This window comes from Volvox carteri, assembly GCF_000143455.1.
Source record: "Volvox carteri f. nagariensis unplaced genomic scaffold VOLCAscaffold_8, whole genome shotgun sequence".
In the NCBI taxonomy this organism is placed as follows: domain Eukaryota; kingdom Viridiplantae; phylum Chlorophyta; class Chlorophyceae; order Chlamydomonadales; family Volvocaceae; genus Volvox; species Volvox carteri.
The window spans coordinates 377,376-394,646 of record NW_003307551.1 but is presented as its reverse complement, the minus strand read 5'-3'; the positions used below and the strand labels follow the sequence as shown (position 1 = coordinate 394,646).

At 56.1% G+C, this 17,271-nt stretch overlaps 3 protein-coding genes across 3 annotated transcripts; 2 read left to right on the top strand and 1 right to left on the bottom strand.

The window, feature by feature from the left end:
• Positions 1-2,974: 2,974 nt before the first annotated feature.
• VOLCADRAFT_88160 (uncharacterized protein) lies at positions 2,975-8,307 on the bottom strand (the record flags this gene model as incomplete). Its single annotated transcript, XM_002947800.1, has 7 exons — positions 2,975-3,041; positions 3,941-4,004; positions 4,139-6,260; positions 6,630-6,851; positions 7,134-7,198; positions 7,313-7,618; positions 8,247-8,307. The coding sequence occupies 7 exons, from the start codon at positions 8,305-8,307 to the stop codon at positions 2,975-2,977; spliced, it is 2,907 nt and encodes a 968-aa protein (XP_002947846.1).
• A 4,010-nt stretch (positions 8,308-12,317) lies between these two features.
• VOLCADRAFT_57522 (uncharacterized protein) lies at positions 12,318-12,584 on the top strand (the record flags this gene model as incomplete). Its single annotated transcript, XM_002947950.1, has 1 exon — positions 12,318-12,584. One exon carries the CDS (start codon positions 12,318-12,320, stop codon positions 12,582-12,584), a length of 267 nt encoding a protein of 88 aa, XP_002947996.1.
• A 1,937-nt stretch (positions 12,585-14,521) lies between these two features.
• VOLCADRAFT_103623 (uncharacterized protein) lies at positions 14,522-15,866 on the top strand (the record flags this gene model as incomplete). Its single annotated transcript, XM_002947949.1, has 5 exons — positions 14,522-14,701; positions 14,925-15,008; positions 15,075-15,173; positions 15,245-15,340; positions 15,411-15,866. Coding segments are annotated over exons 1-5 (834 nt in total), but the record flags the coding sequence as incomplete, so codon positions are not given.
• Between the last annotated feature and the right edge of the window lie 1,405 nt (positions 15,867-17,271).

Sequence of the window (17,271 nt, the reverse complement as noted above, 5' to 3'; positions counted from 1 at the left end):
GAAGGGCGGTACAGGTTGCCGACGGCTGCTGCGGTGGTGGATGTGCCGATTGCGAGTAAGGAAGCAGCTCCAAGTGAGGAGGGCGGTGGCGGTAATAAGGCGGTAACACGTGCGCCGCCGGCTGCGGGTCATCATCATCATCATCATCATCATCATCATCAGCAGCAGCAGCAGCAGCAGCAGCAGCAGCAGCTGAGGCGGCCAGCGGAGCCGGAGGTAGTCGTGCTGGATGATGATTCCGATGAAGGGCCCACGGGCGCCGCCGCCTCCGAAACCGCGGCGTTGCGAAAGGAGGACGAGAAGAAGAGGAAGAAGGGGAGGCCGCCGGCGGCTGCCGGGGGCGGCTCCGGACAGCGGGGAGGTCAGGGCGGCAAGCGGCGTGCTGAGGTGGAGGAATCTGATGGGGCTCGCAGCAGCTGCAGCTGTGGGGAGGAGCAGGGCGTGGAAGGGGGCTCTGACGAAGACGAGGCAGGGGACTTTGAGGACGATGTACCGCTGGTCAAACGGCGCCGGAGTTAGTGTTCACGTGGGGGTGGATGGGTCTGGTACAGCGATTTTTCCTAAGGTCCAGAGTCTCCTTAGCTGCTATTGGGCTTTCAGAGCAAGCCTTGCGTGGCGAACTGGCTATGGATGATAATCATTTATATGACTATGATAGCGGCGGATGGATGCCCGATGATGGTGTTATATTATGCTTGTGTCGAGTTGAACGCGGATAAGATGGGGGTCGTCCTCACAAAGAGTGACATATGCATGTGAGAGTTTTGGAGCTCCCGCAAACATGGGGGCAGGACAGTGTCACCCTGACTCTCGAAACGCTTGGACGGTTGCTGGAGCGACTACCGAGCGCAGACTAGCTGCAAGAGCAGTCCGGACGATGGCGGAGTCAACCCCGATAGGAATGCGAGACAGCTGAGCAAGTATGTACGTGGGTCTGTATGTAGCTGTGTGTGTACGTGTACACGTGTGACGGGGTGAAGTCCTGAGGTACCGTAGAACTCCTCTGACTTTGCCAGGAGGGGAACAAAGCTTATCCGGGTTTCCAACCGCCTCCGGATCTGTCTCCAGACGGTCCATCGTCCGTGGCGCGTCCCCACGATGCACCGCGAGTCATTGGGAACTACGTCGGGCAGCCCGCAGCTGGCCCTAAGGGCTCAATGATGTATGAGTCCCCAGATTACACCCTTGGGGAGTAGCGCAACTCCAGGAGGTGTAACACGCACACACACATACACATACATACACACACACACACCGCGGAGGCACTGCACCGTTCATATCTAGGGCGATTGTAAGCTAACTCTGAACCGGTCATTGCCTAGCAGGACCAACGGTACGCAGCTAACTTGCTTCGACTGATTGTAGTTCCCACGCTTAACAGTTCGTTAGGCAGTACGGCGAAGTACATCATGTATCGTACTTGGTCGATCGTGTGAGGTGTGATTTGGGTTTTAGACGGGGCATAGCGCGTGGTGTCAGACATACATACTTCGGGTTTTGGAACTGCATAGTGAAAGGCCCGGCGGGACAATAATGTACCACCGCGCGTTCGTTTCAGACCTTGGGATGGTGGTTGAAGGTACCACTGATTGTTGATCTATGAAGGTCCTTGCCTTCCTGGCCAGTACGGCGGGTGCATCAGCCCCTGAGGGCCTACTGGGCTGACAGGGATTTGGTTGCCCACTGCAATCGGTGATATTTCAAAAGAGTTCTCTAAGCGGCTTATGCGAGGTTGACGTGCTCAAACGCCCCGACATAGTCGACCCGGGGGGCCGGGAGGGTTTCCCACCGAAGTCACTGGATGGGGTTATGGAGGCATGCTGGTATCTGAACTGGATGGGAACATCTCCATGTGTTTGTGTGTGTGTGTGTGTTTGTGTGTGTGTGTGTGTTTGTGCGCAGGTGCTCGACTGATGCATGGAGAGACGTGGATGTTTTTAATTCTCTAAGGGACGGAGTTATATGACAGAGTTATCACGCGCCCGATGTAGACGCAAAGCGATGTAGGCGTGAGGGCGGGGCATGGCAAAGGAAAGTTGCAACTAAACCCTAGTTGACACCTCTAGCTGGCTACCTGATGGCCCCCTCACGCCTATGTCCTCTGCATGTAAGCGTGTAAGCAACTCTGGACAACGGGGCACAACGAATATTAGCTATTTCCCGTATAATATAACCTCCTCACGGCGCGCGGCAATGTTTCGATTCTGGGTTGCTCAACAGTGCAACTAACACAAGTGCAATGGTATCAGGTGCACTAATAATGTACGGCCAGCTGGGCCGCTGGCTCTACTCTTCGTGAGTCTTGAGCCTCCATGTAACCACCACACAGACACACACACAGACACACACACAAGTGCGCAATTGATAGGTACACATTGGGTCTTGTCATCGATGACGTAACAGATCAAAATCCTGGACTGCGGGGCGGTTGCCAGAGGCAGTCGGGGGCTCTCCCTGAACCCCAAGACCAAGTCCAAGGTGTGAGTGTCCAAAAGTACGGCAAATGTTTGTGTGCAGGAAAAACAAGTACGTGCGTATTACACCTTAAAAAGTCGCGTAAACACGTGGGATGGCAGAAGGGCTAAGAGTGCTGAGGACGTAATCCAATCGTCAAAAAGGAAATGCGGCCAAAGTCAATGCAGGACTTCATGCCGACCATGCACGCGACAACAGCACAACCCGTATAGCGGGGTCATGGTGCCTCCTGATGTGGGTTTATATGGGGACCAAGCACATGGGCACAATACGAGATTTATTCGACTCTACCTCGCCAGGCAGTACAGACTTCACTATCCACCAGTACATCCGATCACATCAGTGCATTCGCGTCCCTGAAATTGTAACGTAACGGACAGGCGAATCCCCCCCTGGACAGTTCATCATTTCTGAAGCTGTCATCTTCCAACCCACACCCTTTTCGGGCCGTGTTCCGCGCACAGAAGCGCGGCATCAGTGATGTCGATACCAATCATTCTCAGGCAATTTGTGATAGCGCCGCAATGCCGAAGGCAACCCAAAGCTTCAGCGCCCCCAGCGCGCGGCTACACGATATATTGTTTATGCATGACATGACCCACGGGTCGGTACACTACAGAGACTACTATTACTCATGACTAGCAGCCGTAACTAAAAGGAGCGGTTCTGGCGGCCCGTGCGGCCAGTGAAGTCAAGCGCATGCTAATGCCGCACTCCTCTCGCTTCCCCCTCGCCTCCCCGCCCGCCCTCCCACCTTAATGACTCATCAAGTCTATGCTACCCAACAACCTCCAACCAACTCAGAATGAACACCACGTTCGACTACACACAGAATTTTGCCGCCCGGACCCCCATTAAGATAGTTGCGGGGGCGCCACGAACTCAAACGCCAGGTCTTCCCATCCGTTGATTCGCCACAGGGGACGAAAACAGCGACCCCCTGGCTCCATCCCACCCCCCGCCATCGCGGCGGTCACGCCGGAATCGCCTAGTGGACACACACACATATATACACACACATATACATATATATACACATATACACACAAGGCATATACTTACACACATACAATACAAATTACCACTTTGGTTGCTCTTAAGATTTCACACCGCTATGTAACCTACAACATCATTACCTCCCTTTTTCACTGTGTCCTGCATCTAGAAAGAAATACGCCCTCCCTGGACTTCATCTCTGGTCTCCAAACACCCCCCGTTGCGTGTTCAGATGGTGGCTCCGAGACCTTTCCTGTCTCAGGGGAAAACTCCGGGTGGGTTCGAGAGCCCTCTGATGTTAGTCGGTCTTCACCCCGGAGAGCCCCTCGGCCAGCACATAAACGAATTTCCCCAATACACACACACGGGGGGTTTCGTTGGGGCTGCGCAGCGTCGGGCCCGGCAAGATATGTAACAAACGTACACACACAGACAAACGGGGGGCCTCGCAGCGGCCCGCTCACCTCACCTCCCCCCCATCACCACACGACATCCAGTAGCAAACAACGCCGCAGAGGAACCGTCGTCCCGCCCTGGGAAGAAGGCCATAATGTCCGCGTCGGAGCCAGGTCCATGTTCTCCAGCTCTGCCTGCTGCTCCTATGCTCCCCCGGCACCCCCTTTCTGCGGTTGTTCTTGAACCAGTCGCACCCATACCAGGCTCCCACCCTCCGCCTGGTGCGTCTCCCCCGCCCAGCCCTCCTGGCACACCCTCATCTCCGCACCGCTGCCACTCACCAGCGCCCCCCAGCCCTGGTTCCCAACGGCCCTGCAACCCGGACCCACCAACAACAGAGAGTCCGAGCCATCGCAGGAGAACCCGTGACGCCGGTTGCCCTCAGACGCACACCCGCCACCGCCGTCAACAGCCAGACGACCCCCACATGACGCGGCGAAACCCGCCAGGCCGTTCCCGAGTGCTGCTCCACCGACACCCACCATCACAGTGCCGTACTGTACGGCAGCGAATCCCTGCCAGGCGTTCCGCTCAGCCGTACACCTCGGTCCGGCTTGCAAGCGCGCGCAGGGTAGCCGCTCACTCGCCAACCCGACGGCCGTGAAGCCCGCGCCGCCGTTCCCCACCGCCCGGCAGCCGCCCGCCAGCACCAGTTGGGAGCTGTCCTGCGCTGACCAGCCGTCGGCTCCGTTGCCTTCCGCCACGCAGCACTCGCCCGCGAACAAGAGCGAGTCAAGCCGGGACGCAAATCCCCCTCCACCATTACGCACCGCCCGGCTGTTCCGACCCGCCACCACCACCGCCTCCCGAGAGCCCAACCAGCCCTCATTACCATGATCCTCTGCCGTACAGCCCTCGCCGGCCGTCAGCACCGCCCCACTGTCGGCAACAAAGCCAAACGAGCCGTTGGATAGGGCGCAGCAGCCCGGTCCGACACGCAGTACGGCACTGTGTATCGACAGGAAGCCCCCCCAGCCGTTCTCCTCCGCCCGGCATCCCCCGATGGAGACCAGTTCCGTACCGGACCCCGCCGCCAGGAAGCCGCTGTAGGCGCACTGACTGGCTACGCATTGGCTGGTGACGAGACGGCTGCCGTCCACGGCGGCGTATCCGACGCCAGCGGCGATGAACCCCTGTGCCGTGAGTAGCAGGTTGCCGGGCGTATCGCCGCCGCCGCCAGAGCCTACACCACCACCACATCTCAGCGCGGAGCACTTGACGGCCTGCAACTCGCCGCCGTACGCCGCCAGAAAGCCTGCCGTACTTGATGTGCCCTGCACCGTCACCAGCTCGGCTCGGACACAGCTGCCGGGGCCCACTGCTGCCAAACCGAAGTAGGGGCCGCCGGAGATCTCGCAGCGGCCGCTCAGCTCCGCACAGCCGCCCTCCAGGGCTAGGACGCAACCGGCGCGCACTGAGTGCTGAGCAAGGGCGGGTGCGGTTGCGTTGGAGCCGTTGCCTGCTGCCATGGCTGCTAACCCACCCGCACCCGTCGCTTGGGCTGGCGTTCCTTTCTTCTGCTCCCTAACCATCACAGTACAGTTCTTCAGCCGTACATAGCTGCCGACACCGCGAACAACCACCACAGCATCCCACCCCTGCTGCGATGCATCACTGCCGCCACCGTTGCCGCCACTGCTGCTGCTACGGCTGCCAGCGGCAATGTCACCATCCACATCCTCAGACGCAGGGCTAGCTGCCGCTAGGGCTACCCCCGCGGTCCCTCCCGCGCCTGTCGCCGCGTCTGCGACGGATGCCGTGCCGCCCCACGACGGCCTGGAAATTACCACATCCTGGAAAATGACCTGGGCACCGCCCTCCACCAACACCTTGCAGGACGCGTCGAGCCGGCCATTGCGGATGATGATGACTGCGCCCCCACCCTCACGACCACTGCAGTCGCAAGCTCTGCCGCCGTTGCTGCTACACCTGCCGCCCACGACACGGACCTGCAATCCGCCCTGACCGCCCTGACCGCCCGACCGCAGGGTGGCGCCCTGCAAGTCCAGGACTACCGCCGGTTGCGCCGCCGCTGCCCGTGGCGCCGCAGGCGGCGGCACAGCGCACTCTTTAGGCACTGCCGCACCTTCCACAGCTCCTGCCCTAGCCGTGCGACCCGCTGCCGCTGCCGACAGCGCCGCTAAATGCTTGTCCAGCCACGCCTGCAGCTGTTCCATGGTCGCGATACCTCCGCTGCAGCCGCTAGTGGTGGTGGCCGTAGGCGGCGGCCGTAGCGCCCGAAGGCCAGGCAATGCCTGAGTGCGCACAAGCTCGCCGGCAAAGCTGCCCAGCGCCGCTAGCACATCCGGCGGCGCCAGCTGGAAGGTCCGCGGCTGGAAGGACCGCGACAGCGGCTGAAAGGACGGCAGCAGCTGAGCCCGTTCCTGGACTACATGCTGCTGCTGTTGGTGCTGCTGCTGGACCTGTTGCAGCCCTGTAGACTCCTGCACTGGTCGTGATTGTAGCTGTAGTTGCTGCCGCTGCTGCTGCTGTTGGTGTTGCTGCTCAAGTCGCTGCGGATGCGGCTCCAGCGGTGGATGGCTGCCTGGGACTGGGACTGGGACTGGGGGAACCGGGGGGCTCGATTTAGAAGACGAGTGCCGCTGAGGGTCAGCGTGCGGGTGGGGGTGTGTGGCCGCAGAGCCTGACATCAGGGTTGCAGAGCCACCCGTTGTCGGCGCACCAGGGCCGCCGCCGCTGACAGGAGCCGCCGTCGATACCGCCACCGCCACCGCCGCCTCGCGCCGCTGCCTCAGCTTAGGGTCCCTGCCGCCGCCGGCGCTGGCGTTGCTTCGCTGAATGGGGGTGTGCCGATGTTGACCTCGCTGCTTCTGATTCTGATTCTGCTGCTGTGCTGCCCCACGGTGAGGGGTGAGGTTGGGCGGCTGGACTGCAGCCTTGCAGCACACCTGCCCGGCTGTTAACTCCGGGGCGGTGGCGGTGGGTGGGTGGTGTGGTAGCCGGGTTGCGGCCCCTAGGGCTAGTTGGGATGGCGGAGGCGACACGACGCCTTGCAGAGGCGGCCGTGCCGCAGTAGCTGGCTGCTGCTGCTGCTGCTGAGGTAATGCCGAGCCGTTCGGCGGCCCGCGCACACCGCCTAACGACGAGGGGGGGCCTCCGAAGTGCTGCCGGGGTAAGGGCATCCGTTGCTCCTCTCCCCCCCCTGGGATCACCGGTGTACTCTGTGCCGCTGCAGCTGTGCGCACCGTGATGACGCCGCCGTTGCCGCCTCTTGCTGATGCGGCATCGTCAGTGACATCGTCCGACGGCCCTGTACGGCACCCGCGTGCCGAGGACGAGGATGACGAGGAGACTAGATCGATGACATCGACGGCGTGGCTTTGCAATACAGGTAGACATGTAGCTACAAGGCGCACCAGGTTACCAGGGCCTGTGTTTTCAGGACGGAGATTGCTGAACGTCGGGCCCCCGGCTGCAGCCGCTGTCGTTGCAGTGCCGGGCGTAGCAGCTGCGTCGCGCAGGTTGCAGGAGCCGTCGTTGGCCTCTGGGTCAGAGCGCCTTCGCTTGAGGGTGCGTGCCAAAGCATGGCCAGCGGCGACGGTCGCGTGCGGCTGGTGGTTAGGCCCCAATCGCGGCACGCGGTGCTGAGCGGCTGTGGGCGCTTCCCTTGTGAAGGCCTGCTGGCTGGTGAAGGCGCCCTCCATGCGGCCATCTGCTGCCTCAGGGTTGCCTGGGGAGAGCAAGGACGTGAAGTGAGATGTCAAGGAGTGAAAAATGTTACAGCTGGAAAGCTACTTCTTGGTTCTTTAGAAAGAAGCTTTTTGGGGCGACGCACAGCGAACAGCGTCGGGAGGATGAAACTGAAACGAAAGGTGCGCCTCAGGTAACTCTAGACTGCTTTATATCGCCCAAAAGCCACACCACGCAGTCAAGATAAACGCAAAGCAAAAAACAGTGAATTTCGGCGGTGCAGTCACTGGCAAGTTTAAAAACAAGTCAACGCCATCTGTATCTCGTGGCAAGTAGTAAAGGCGCGAAGCGTATTGCCACGTGCGAACCTTTGGCTGCGCGGGGTGCACTGCCTACTCAAGTAATCATGAAATCGATAAATATACAATAACAGGGACCCCGGGTTCTGACTGGGAGACGGGGCGAGGTCTATAATTAAGCGAGCAGTCAGATAGTGCGACAGACGTAAGAAGGAAGAGAGCCACGAGTCAAAAAAGCTGCCAACCATATATCATAAGAGTTGAACAATTCTTCTTTTAAAATTATTTATATACATACCAGAGATTTGACGATGCCGATTTTGGGCCTGCATTATAGCTGATGATGTCCTGATTATTTTAGGACCTCACGGGCTTCCATGGCCTCACGAGTAGATTTGTTACAACAACAAAGTATTGGAGTTTTTTCCATTTTTATACTCACCGGTAAGGTACGATAAGTAGTCGGCTGCCGTGCAGTTTCGGAGAGGTTCGGAGGCGCACAAACCAGCAACCTTATTACCTAGTTACGCTGCGCTTTATCACAGCTTCCCCACAAAAATAGGTAAGTTACAGCTATGCGCTGATGGAGTGTCTGGTCTCCTGCTGCCTGCCTTGACAGCAGTACGGCTTCCGCTATTAATACATAGGCGTGTTTGACCCGCCGAGAGCTGCATTTTCACCACAAGGCCCAGACGGCAAGCTTCGCGTGCAATAGCTTGGTTTCACAGAAAACCTTGACTCCAGCTTGAACCCGCAGACGTGTATAGAGATACATCGTCTACACACACACACAGCACAGCACAGAATCCTCTGGATGATCCCTGACGACGGACCCGCCATAAGGGGGCTGGGTTACATCATACCGCGGTGCAACCTCTACCTACCTCAACCTAACAACAATCCATGTATCACATGTCTGGAAATGTCTGTAAACGACTTGGGGAACTGCCTCTGCCTCTGCATCCTACTGTGGCTGGTAGATATACCGCTGTGTATATATATGTAGGCGTGTATGTGCAGGATCATGAAGTCATGAATTTGGCCCCACGCACAATAATGATGAGACTTACCTAATTTATTACTAGCCCTATGTGCCCGATGCCTAACATGCAGTTTATCTCTGTAACAAGAACCCCGCTCGGACCTTCCCAATGAGGCAAAACTGCCATCCTACACCTCCTACTGCTTCGACGCGGACAATGAGCCAAGTGTCTGGTACGGTTCCACCGGACTGTCGTCCTCGGCGGTAAACTTTGTTTTAATGGTTTGTTTATATGAATATATTTCATATAAACAGTAGATGGGGCAACAGTAGACGCATTAGCGAAGAGCGAAGCACCCTGACGGGCCCCTTCCGTACGTCCGTACGTCCGTACGTAGTTGTGGCAGTGCTTCCCGGCCCCCAATAGTGACATCTACCGGGTGGCGACCAGGGGGTCTCGAATGAACGCCGTGTACGCCGGAATCCTTACGAAAGACCCCTAAGCAAAGCTTGTTCGCCGGCACACACCAATCTGCGTGGCGGCCTTCATCAGCTGCTTTTACTGTCGTATGCGCCTAGCAGCCTCACTTGCCTGCTGTTAGTTGTTGCTCCATAGGTAAATGCCATTTCATGCCATTTTCTGTTACAGATAATGATACACAGAAAGGCCCGAAGAAGACGGGCCTAATCAACAAAATCTTTACTAAAACGTCCATTCCTTCGTTGCCTTCACTGCTTCAGTTTTAGCGTGGCACCCATCAACAACAACTATTGCGCAAGCTTGCTAAGCGCTTTTTTGGATGGGGGGTTGAAGGCTTTACTCAAAGCGCGTGGGAAGGGCAACGATTCCCGTGACTCCAAAGGTCACGTATTTGTGGATGGATCAAATACGGCCTTCATTTCTGGGATTGATAGCGTTGTGCGCTATCCATGCGTAGCATCCACGTACTGTAGCGAGCGTAAGGGATACAGTTAAGGCTCCGATACATCAGTTTTTTTTAACGAAAAGTAACGCAACCACGGAATTGCAGTTGGCAAGATGTAATAATCGATCATATTGTGCGTGGATATAGTATAAGAAGTTGTCCTAAACTTTGAGCGATATGAATTCCGCGCGCGCGCGCGAGTTTTTTCGGTTGCGGCCATACATGTTGTGCGCAGCGGCGCGGCCCGCCTGCTGCTGTGCGCGGCTGCGGCGGCTTGTTAAATAGGAGGAGTGCGATGCTCAACACACACGGCATGCATTTCAAACAAATGCAAAGCCTGACGTTAGCTAGGGACACATGCCATTCAGATGTATCGTTTATCATATCATATTATCAACATCCCACCGGTCTCTCTCCCCTGGCACATATCGGCGGCAAAACCGTCGCCCGCGCATTTAAAATGTTTGTAGGCAGGCATCCAGGTCCCATCGCCGATGATCGCATCAATAGTAATGTCCTTACGGCTCGTTACGCCTGCCAGCAGCTGCCTACTACGCAGCTGCCCCGTCAGGTCCTGAGAGATTGGGGCTGCACGGACCTGTCCTATGGCTTTAAAACGGGGGGTAAACCCCTTGCATGTTACATGGAAGCGAACCAGCAGGGATACGCGCACTGCTGGGGGGCAATAATTAAGGCCCCGCCGCCACGTCATCATCATCGTAATAATGCAAAAGCTCCGGCCGTTTCTGTTTGGTACTTTTAGCAGGAAATTACTTATTTATGACATACTGCTGCTGACGATTAAAATATCTTTTCCGTCTATCCATTGCTGTTGTGCGTTGCCTGTCGCTTGTCGCACGCAGCAGGCACCAGGTGACGTTGGCTGTTGGAAAAGCGTTCTAAGAGACTCTCAGGCTTGTCACCTTGGTTTGGCTGTTTGGATTCTGGTACGATAACAGATCAGGATCAGCGGGGATGAGTTCATATAGTTCTGATGATTTAGCGTTCTTTCCTCTTGTGCAACGATATGAGGGAGTGATGTATTCACTGAAGGACTATTATCTCCAACAGGTTATTAGGCCAGCGCTTTAGTGCGTCAGTTCTTGCATACGAGGGTGTGGTCTACAGGCGAAAAACATTGCAAACTTGTGCGGCCATTATTTGCCCGGTGGTGCTCTCTCTGCTGTGTGCGGATTTAGCTTTTGGCAAATGATGAGGAAGGATCAAGAAGAGCAATCCGATTTTACAGCAAGCACATTCCATGTGCGGAAGGAGCACGTTATCGGCGTCCTCCCGCGAAAGGGGTTAGCAAACGCGATCAATCCCTCGCAGGCTCCGCACGCGTGACGAAGTAACCAACGCGCAAGGCAGAATCGCTTTGGGCGTGATTAAGGAATTTATCCGCGTCCTGGAGAAGCCTTTGTATGCACGGCACGGAAAGGTGTGCGATCTGTGGCTTGCTTTAGCGGTGGAATATGGGCAGCGAACCTGGGCTGTGAAGACCCTGCTTGCGGACCGGCTAATCAGATTTGAAATGGAACTGAACGAGGAAGTCAACGACTACATCACGAGGTTTCAGACCGTCTGACTGGCGTTCACGGCTATTGATCATATTGGCCATATGGGGAACATGTGGATCAGGTCCTGGAGGGCCTGCCAGAGACATATAGGGTGTTCTGCACCACGTTACAAGTTACAAGTGCCGCACGAAAGCAGGGAGGTCCGTCAAAGCCGGGAGGCCATGGATATATGATGTGTGAAACAGGGGGGTATACCTTCACCTGTGGCAGCTACCCTGCGAAGCCCTGCCTTCCCCGGTATTTCGGGGCACCCTCATCCAGTCACCCTAGTCAACTTCTCAGTGGATCGCTCAGGTTCCGCACCCACCACCGGCATCCAACGGAATCTGCCGGGTCGACAGCGGCCCAACTCCATTCCTGGTCGGACTGTATGTATTGAACTATGATGGAGGGAATGTGGACAACATTGACAATGTGGACAAGCTAGCGATGCACCGCCTCATCGAGAACAGAAGATTTAGGCTGAGGCCAAGAAATCGTCTGTCAAGGGGCACACGCTGTTGTGTCGCAGATGCTGCACAAGAAAGGCAATGATTACCACAAGTGCTTCCACTGCAAGGGAGCAGCTGCAGGGGCATTTGGTCATGAAGTGCGCTAAACTTAAGCAGGGCTAACCACCAACGCTGCCACCGACACTGCCGCCTCCACCACCTCCCCAGGCGGGATTCCTATTGCTGATGTGTTCAAGTGAGACGGTATGGATTACATGGCGGATCTGAGCTGGCAATATCAGCCTGCAGCATTGCACATGAGGAATAAGTATCTGGATAAATTATTATCCGGGCACCGGCGCCTTGGGCATTTAAGTTGCATAAGTTTTTGTGGTATTGAAAAGTTATACAGGGGTTTGGAGTGTGCGATTCAAGTGATGACTGGGATGGAGCTCATGAAGCAGGAAACGCTGGATGTGAAGAGGAAGCGAAGGAGAGGATTTGCGAGCAGTGCACCATGCATGGGAAAGCTAAGCTGCAGCCCTCGCCATTCATCAACACACGTGGGTAGGCATCCACACAACCTCATTCACATGGACGTCTCTGGTCCAATGCCAGATGCATCTGTGGGTGGGACTCGCTGCTTCACCGCCTTATATGATGACTTTAGCAAGTTTTTTGAGTTGTGCTGCATAGCAGTCAAAGGTGAGGTACCTGGCACTGTTCATAAAGTTTCGCAGCAGTGGGAAAGGCAGACCGGGGTAGAGGTTCATTTTTTGTATCTGTAGTGATTATGAGACCGAGTACGTAGAAAGAGCCTATGCCACTTAGCTTTTGCATAAAGGTAGGGTGCATGAGAAGCCGGCTCTATCTGTGCACACCAGAGCAAAATGGAAGAGCAGAGCGCCTGAAAATAGGACTTTGCTTGAGCACGTGAGTGCCATGCTGGCTAATTCCGGTGCCCCTAAGGAGCTTTGGGGAGAAGCTGTGGTCACTGCGAAGCTTTTGCACACTGTGTCTCCAGTGAGGGGGCGTGTGCAGCGGCTGCCGTGGGAGCATTTTACAGGAAAGATCCCGGATTCATCCAAGTTGTGAGTCTTTGGTTGCATGACATACGTGCGGATCAAGAAAATACTGGAAGGAAGAAATTAGATCCCTTGTGTGTGCAAGGGCTGATGGTAGGATATGCGCTGGGATTCAGCATGTGGCAAATTTGGGTCCTAGGAGAAGGAGCGATCTATATCAGCGTAAATGTAAGGTTATCAAGTAAGTTATAATCCTTTAGGGTGCATTTCCAGTGCGGATTAAGGCCAGGGATTAGGGCACGGAAGTCCTTGGTACGAGCTTACCACATAGTTTTGTTCCATAAGGGGACCAAAGGTTGAAAAGGCGAGGTAAGTTTGCCAACAACTTAGCCGTTTGAGCAAGTATCGATGGAGGACAGAGGGTTAATCCCTGGCCTTAATCCGCACTGGAAATACACCCTTAGATACTGTACCGTAGTGCTACTTATAGTTCGTGATCGCTTTGTTCGGGGAGGGGTCAAAAAACTTTCTGAAATTTGTACGTGCTCTTTGAATTTCGGGGAAGGCCGGACCAGATTTTGCGGGCATGATACAAATTTCGGGGCCCCTTCCAAAGTTTCGGCGCTTTTCAAACTGCAGCTTCCAGTCAATCTCCCTCCACCGGGAATCCTTAGGCTCATGGTCTCTCACCATTTTCGCACTTTGGAAACGCCCTAGCAAATTCTGGACCGATCGTACAGTTCAGTACCAGTGGCAACGACCTAATAACCACCTATATTTTATGTATTTCAGAGCTGATTTCCGCCTTGAAATCCTAGTTTTTGCGAAGTTTGATCGACCGGCTTCGGAGGGTACGATATTTCGGGGCTGCGATCCCTTGGGATACCTTAGAATTTGTACGTGCTACATATTCGTGGTGCCTCCCGAATTATTGTAGCACGAACTATAAGTAGCACTACGGTACTTAAGGGAACCTAAGGCCAATAACGTTTTTCCTTTGTATTATATAATCGAAGGAGATAACTTCCGTTTCCATTTCGAAGAACGATTCCCGATCCCTGTCAACCGATTGCAGGACCCGAAGATGCGTTGGAAGGAGGCCAATCCCGAGGTTGAGCCGGTAGCCGATGAGGAACCTGAGTTGGAAGATGAGCTGGGTCCCCTAGTCGATGAGGATGACATGTCAGAATGGTCCGAACCCGAGAGAGAGAATCTGTCGACTGAGGAAGATGCAGGGCAGGCTGGTGTAGGGCAGGCAGGCAGGTGCAGGGCGGGCTGGTGCAGCAGCCGATCATTTAGAAGGGCCAAGCGTGCTAATGCTGGAGTTTAACCTTAGTGCTGTGACGGCACATATATCTACCACAACTTCTTTCAACTGCTGGAGCTTATGTTTACCGTCGAAAGTTAGGGTGCATTTCCAGTGCGGATTAAGGCCAGGGATTAACCCTCTGTCCTCCATCGATACTTGCTCAAACGGCTAAGTTGTTGGCAAACTTACCTCGCCTTTTCAACCTTTGGTTCCCTTATGGAACAAAAACTATGTGGTAAGCTCCTACCAAGGACTTCCGTGCCCTAATCCCTGGCCTTAATCCGCACTGGAAATGCACCCTTATGATAGTACTTAATACGTGAAAACTGGTCTTTTCGTTTACTTTCACCCTCTTGGCCTCGTTGTACACTTCGGAACACGCAGTGTAGGAGTGCTTGAATGTAAATGCTCGTCGCTCCGTACCGGACTAGCGTGAAGTGGGCCTTTGCGTCCAGCCTTACACCCGATCCCAATGTTTAATCAGGCCACACCACCTCCCAATGCGCTTAATGGGTGGGTGGGAGGGTCTTCGGCTGGTCCGCAAGTTTTAAGCCTTAGGTCCAGAGCGGCGGTAAGATGCTTGCATTTATGACAGGGAAATTTATTGGCTACTCTTGCGTCTTACTGCGGTCTCCAATGTGCGTGGGCGATTTACGCCCTGTTCATCTGCCTACTTGCATCGCGACTGATCTCCTTCTCCTTAGGTTTAGATTAATTAGATGTAAACCACTGATTCCCGGTTTTCCTGAATGTGCGATCATTCTGATGCGTTTCCGTACCGCTGTCGTGCCCAGGTCGATGGCTTAGCCTTTCTTGGCACTGACGCGACTAGCTCCGCGCAGCCTTCCTTTGTTCCTGGATGGGGCTTACGTGGTGTGGTGAGGTGTCGCCGAGCTATTGTGTTGTCCTTTGCGCTTGCGATAGACGGGCCCGTCTCCCCGCAGGTCCCTCTTCGCACTGGCGGCCTCGGCCTTCCGGGGGGTCCGCTTTCCTTGGTTGGATTGTCGGCTCCCTCTCTCGAGTCTCCACCTTTGGCGCCTTCTGTGGGTTATCCGTTTGCTGCCCCCTGTTCTGTGTGCAATGTTGGCTGATTATCGTGTCTCGCTTGCCGTAGGAGTTCTTTCTTGGCCCTGGGGTTGTCACCGGCGCCGCCGCCGGATCCGCTGGGCCCCCCGTTAGCCGGCCTTTCCCGCTGGGCGTTCCTGCCCAGGTTGGTAGAGAAGTCCTTTGGCTGCTGACCCTGCTCTAGCGCTCTCCTAAGCTATTCTCTTGGACTGCAGGCACCTGCCCCCTTGGGTGTGGCTCGCGGTCGCCTAGACCAGGTTATCGCTCGGCTCCGCCCTTCGCCCCTCATTTCAGCCGCGGATCAAGAAGCGTCTTACCAGCGGGGTCTGGCCGCGGCCAACCAGATGCTCCTTGGTGCCCTAGCCTCTTCTACGGTGTCCCGCCAGGATGGTGCCGTCACCGAGTTCCTGAGTTGGCTTTCCAGCCATGGTCGTGGTCGGGACTGGTGGAATTGTACGCCAGACGACGTGCTCGTCTATATGACGGTTTGGTGGCTGCCCCGGCATCAGGGCCGAAGTGGCGGCCCCGTAGGGCCTGCCGCCGTTAAGTCCCACCTGTCCTGCCTGAGTGGTTTCTTCAGCCGTGTGGGCCGGGGTGGTCGATTCGACGTCTCCACCGGCCAAGGCAACCCTTGCGATTGCATCTGGGTTGAGGATTTCCGCGCGTCGTATCAGCGGTCCCAGGTCGCCGGGGGTTACACCGAGGTTTCGGCAGTACCTTTGTCTTATGACAAGTACCGTGCTCTCGTGGGCTACTTGTGGTCGCAAGTGGTGGTGACTGACGAAGCTTTGCCCCGACTGGTCTTCCTGCGGGACCTGTTGTGCGTGCTTCTCCTGTGGCAGACTGCCCAGAGGGGTCACGATATCGGGAAGCTGGGGGTGGGTGACTTCGTCGAACCTTCGCAGCCTGACCGACCGTACTCTGGGTTCCCGCTACCTCCGCCATGGTCTTGGGGCCCTGGTGGATGTCCTACCCTCTGCTTCCGTCAGCGGGGGACTAAGACCTATCGGCTGGTGCGTGGCCCCGCGGTGCTGCTGCGGCCCAACAGTGAGGACCCCCCTTTCTGCATCCCGCGTACTCTGGCTTTTTACATGTGGTCTTGCGCCCAGCCTGGTGCCCCTCCTGGGAGCACTGTCCAAGACACGCTGTTTCGCCCGCTGACGGCGGACCAGCGGGCTTTCAAGGCGGAAGCGCTGCAGAGCGCCACTCTTGCCGCGCGGTTACGGCTACACCTGTGGGCTGCTCAGTTGTACGACGGGGAAACTGTGCACAGTTTCCGCCGGGGTGCCCTGCAGGCCGCTGCGTCGGCCGGTGCGGGAGTTCCCGCCCTGATGGAGTTCAGTCAGCTTCGGACTCCGGCTGTGCTGGAGCGATACCTTGATCCTCATCGTCACGACCGCAATGTGCGGCCCCGCAACTGAGTGCCTGCTTCTCGCCTTAGCGGTCTTGCGATTGCTAGGACGATTTACTTTAGTCGCCGGGGTCTCAGGGCGTTACCTCTAGGGTGGTTGGTTGTGTGGTCTTGTCGCTCGCCCCACCCCAAACTACACCAGGGGGGGGACGGGAGGGGTGTAGTTTGGCTGGCTCTTGGTTGTCTCTACTCGCTACCTTAGCGAAGAGACGTTAAATGGTATTGAGAGAGAGAGACTGATTTGCGCGGATGCTCGGTATGTTGGAGTTCACTTGCTGTCGTACCACCGTTGTTGCGAGCATTTAAGTCTCTGTAAGTGCTTGAATGTAAATGCTCGTCGCTCCGTACCGGACTAGCGTGAAGTGGGCCTTTGCGTCCAGCCTTACACCCGATCCCAATGTTTAATCAGGCCACACCACCTCCCAGCCACACCGCCTTGCGGCTCGTCTGCAAGTCTCAGCCTTGTCATGTCTCCGGGCTTCCTTGGATCCTCGCTTTCGCTATCTTCCCTGTCGTACTCTCGCGCCTAGTCGGCCCTGCCTTACCTCAAAATGAACACTACCTCGGTCGCGTAACTCGGCCTGAAAGGGGTGAGGATGTGCGGCAAACGCCTCCGCGCTTTTATGGGTAACGTTGCCAGCCTAGCTCTCCCCAGCGCGGCCAAA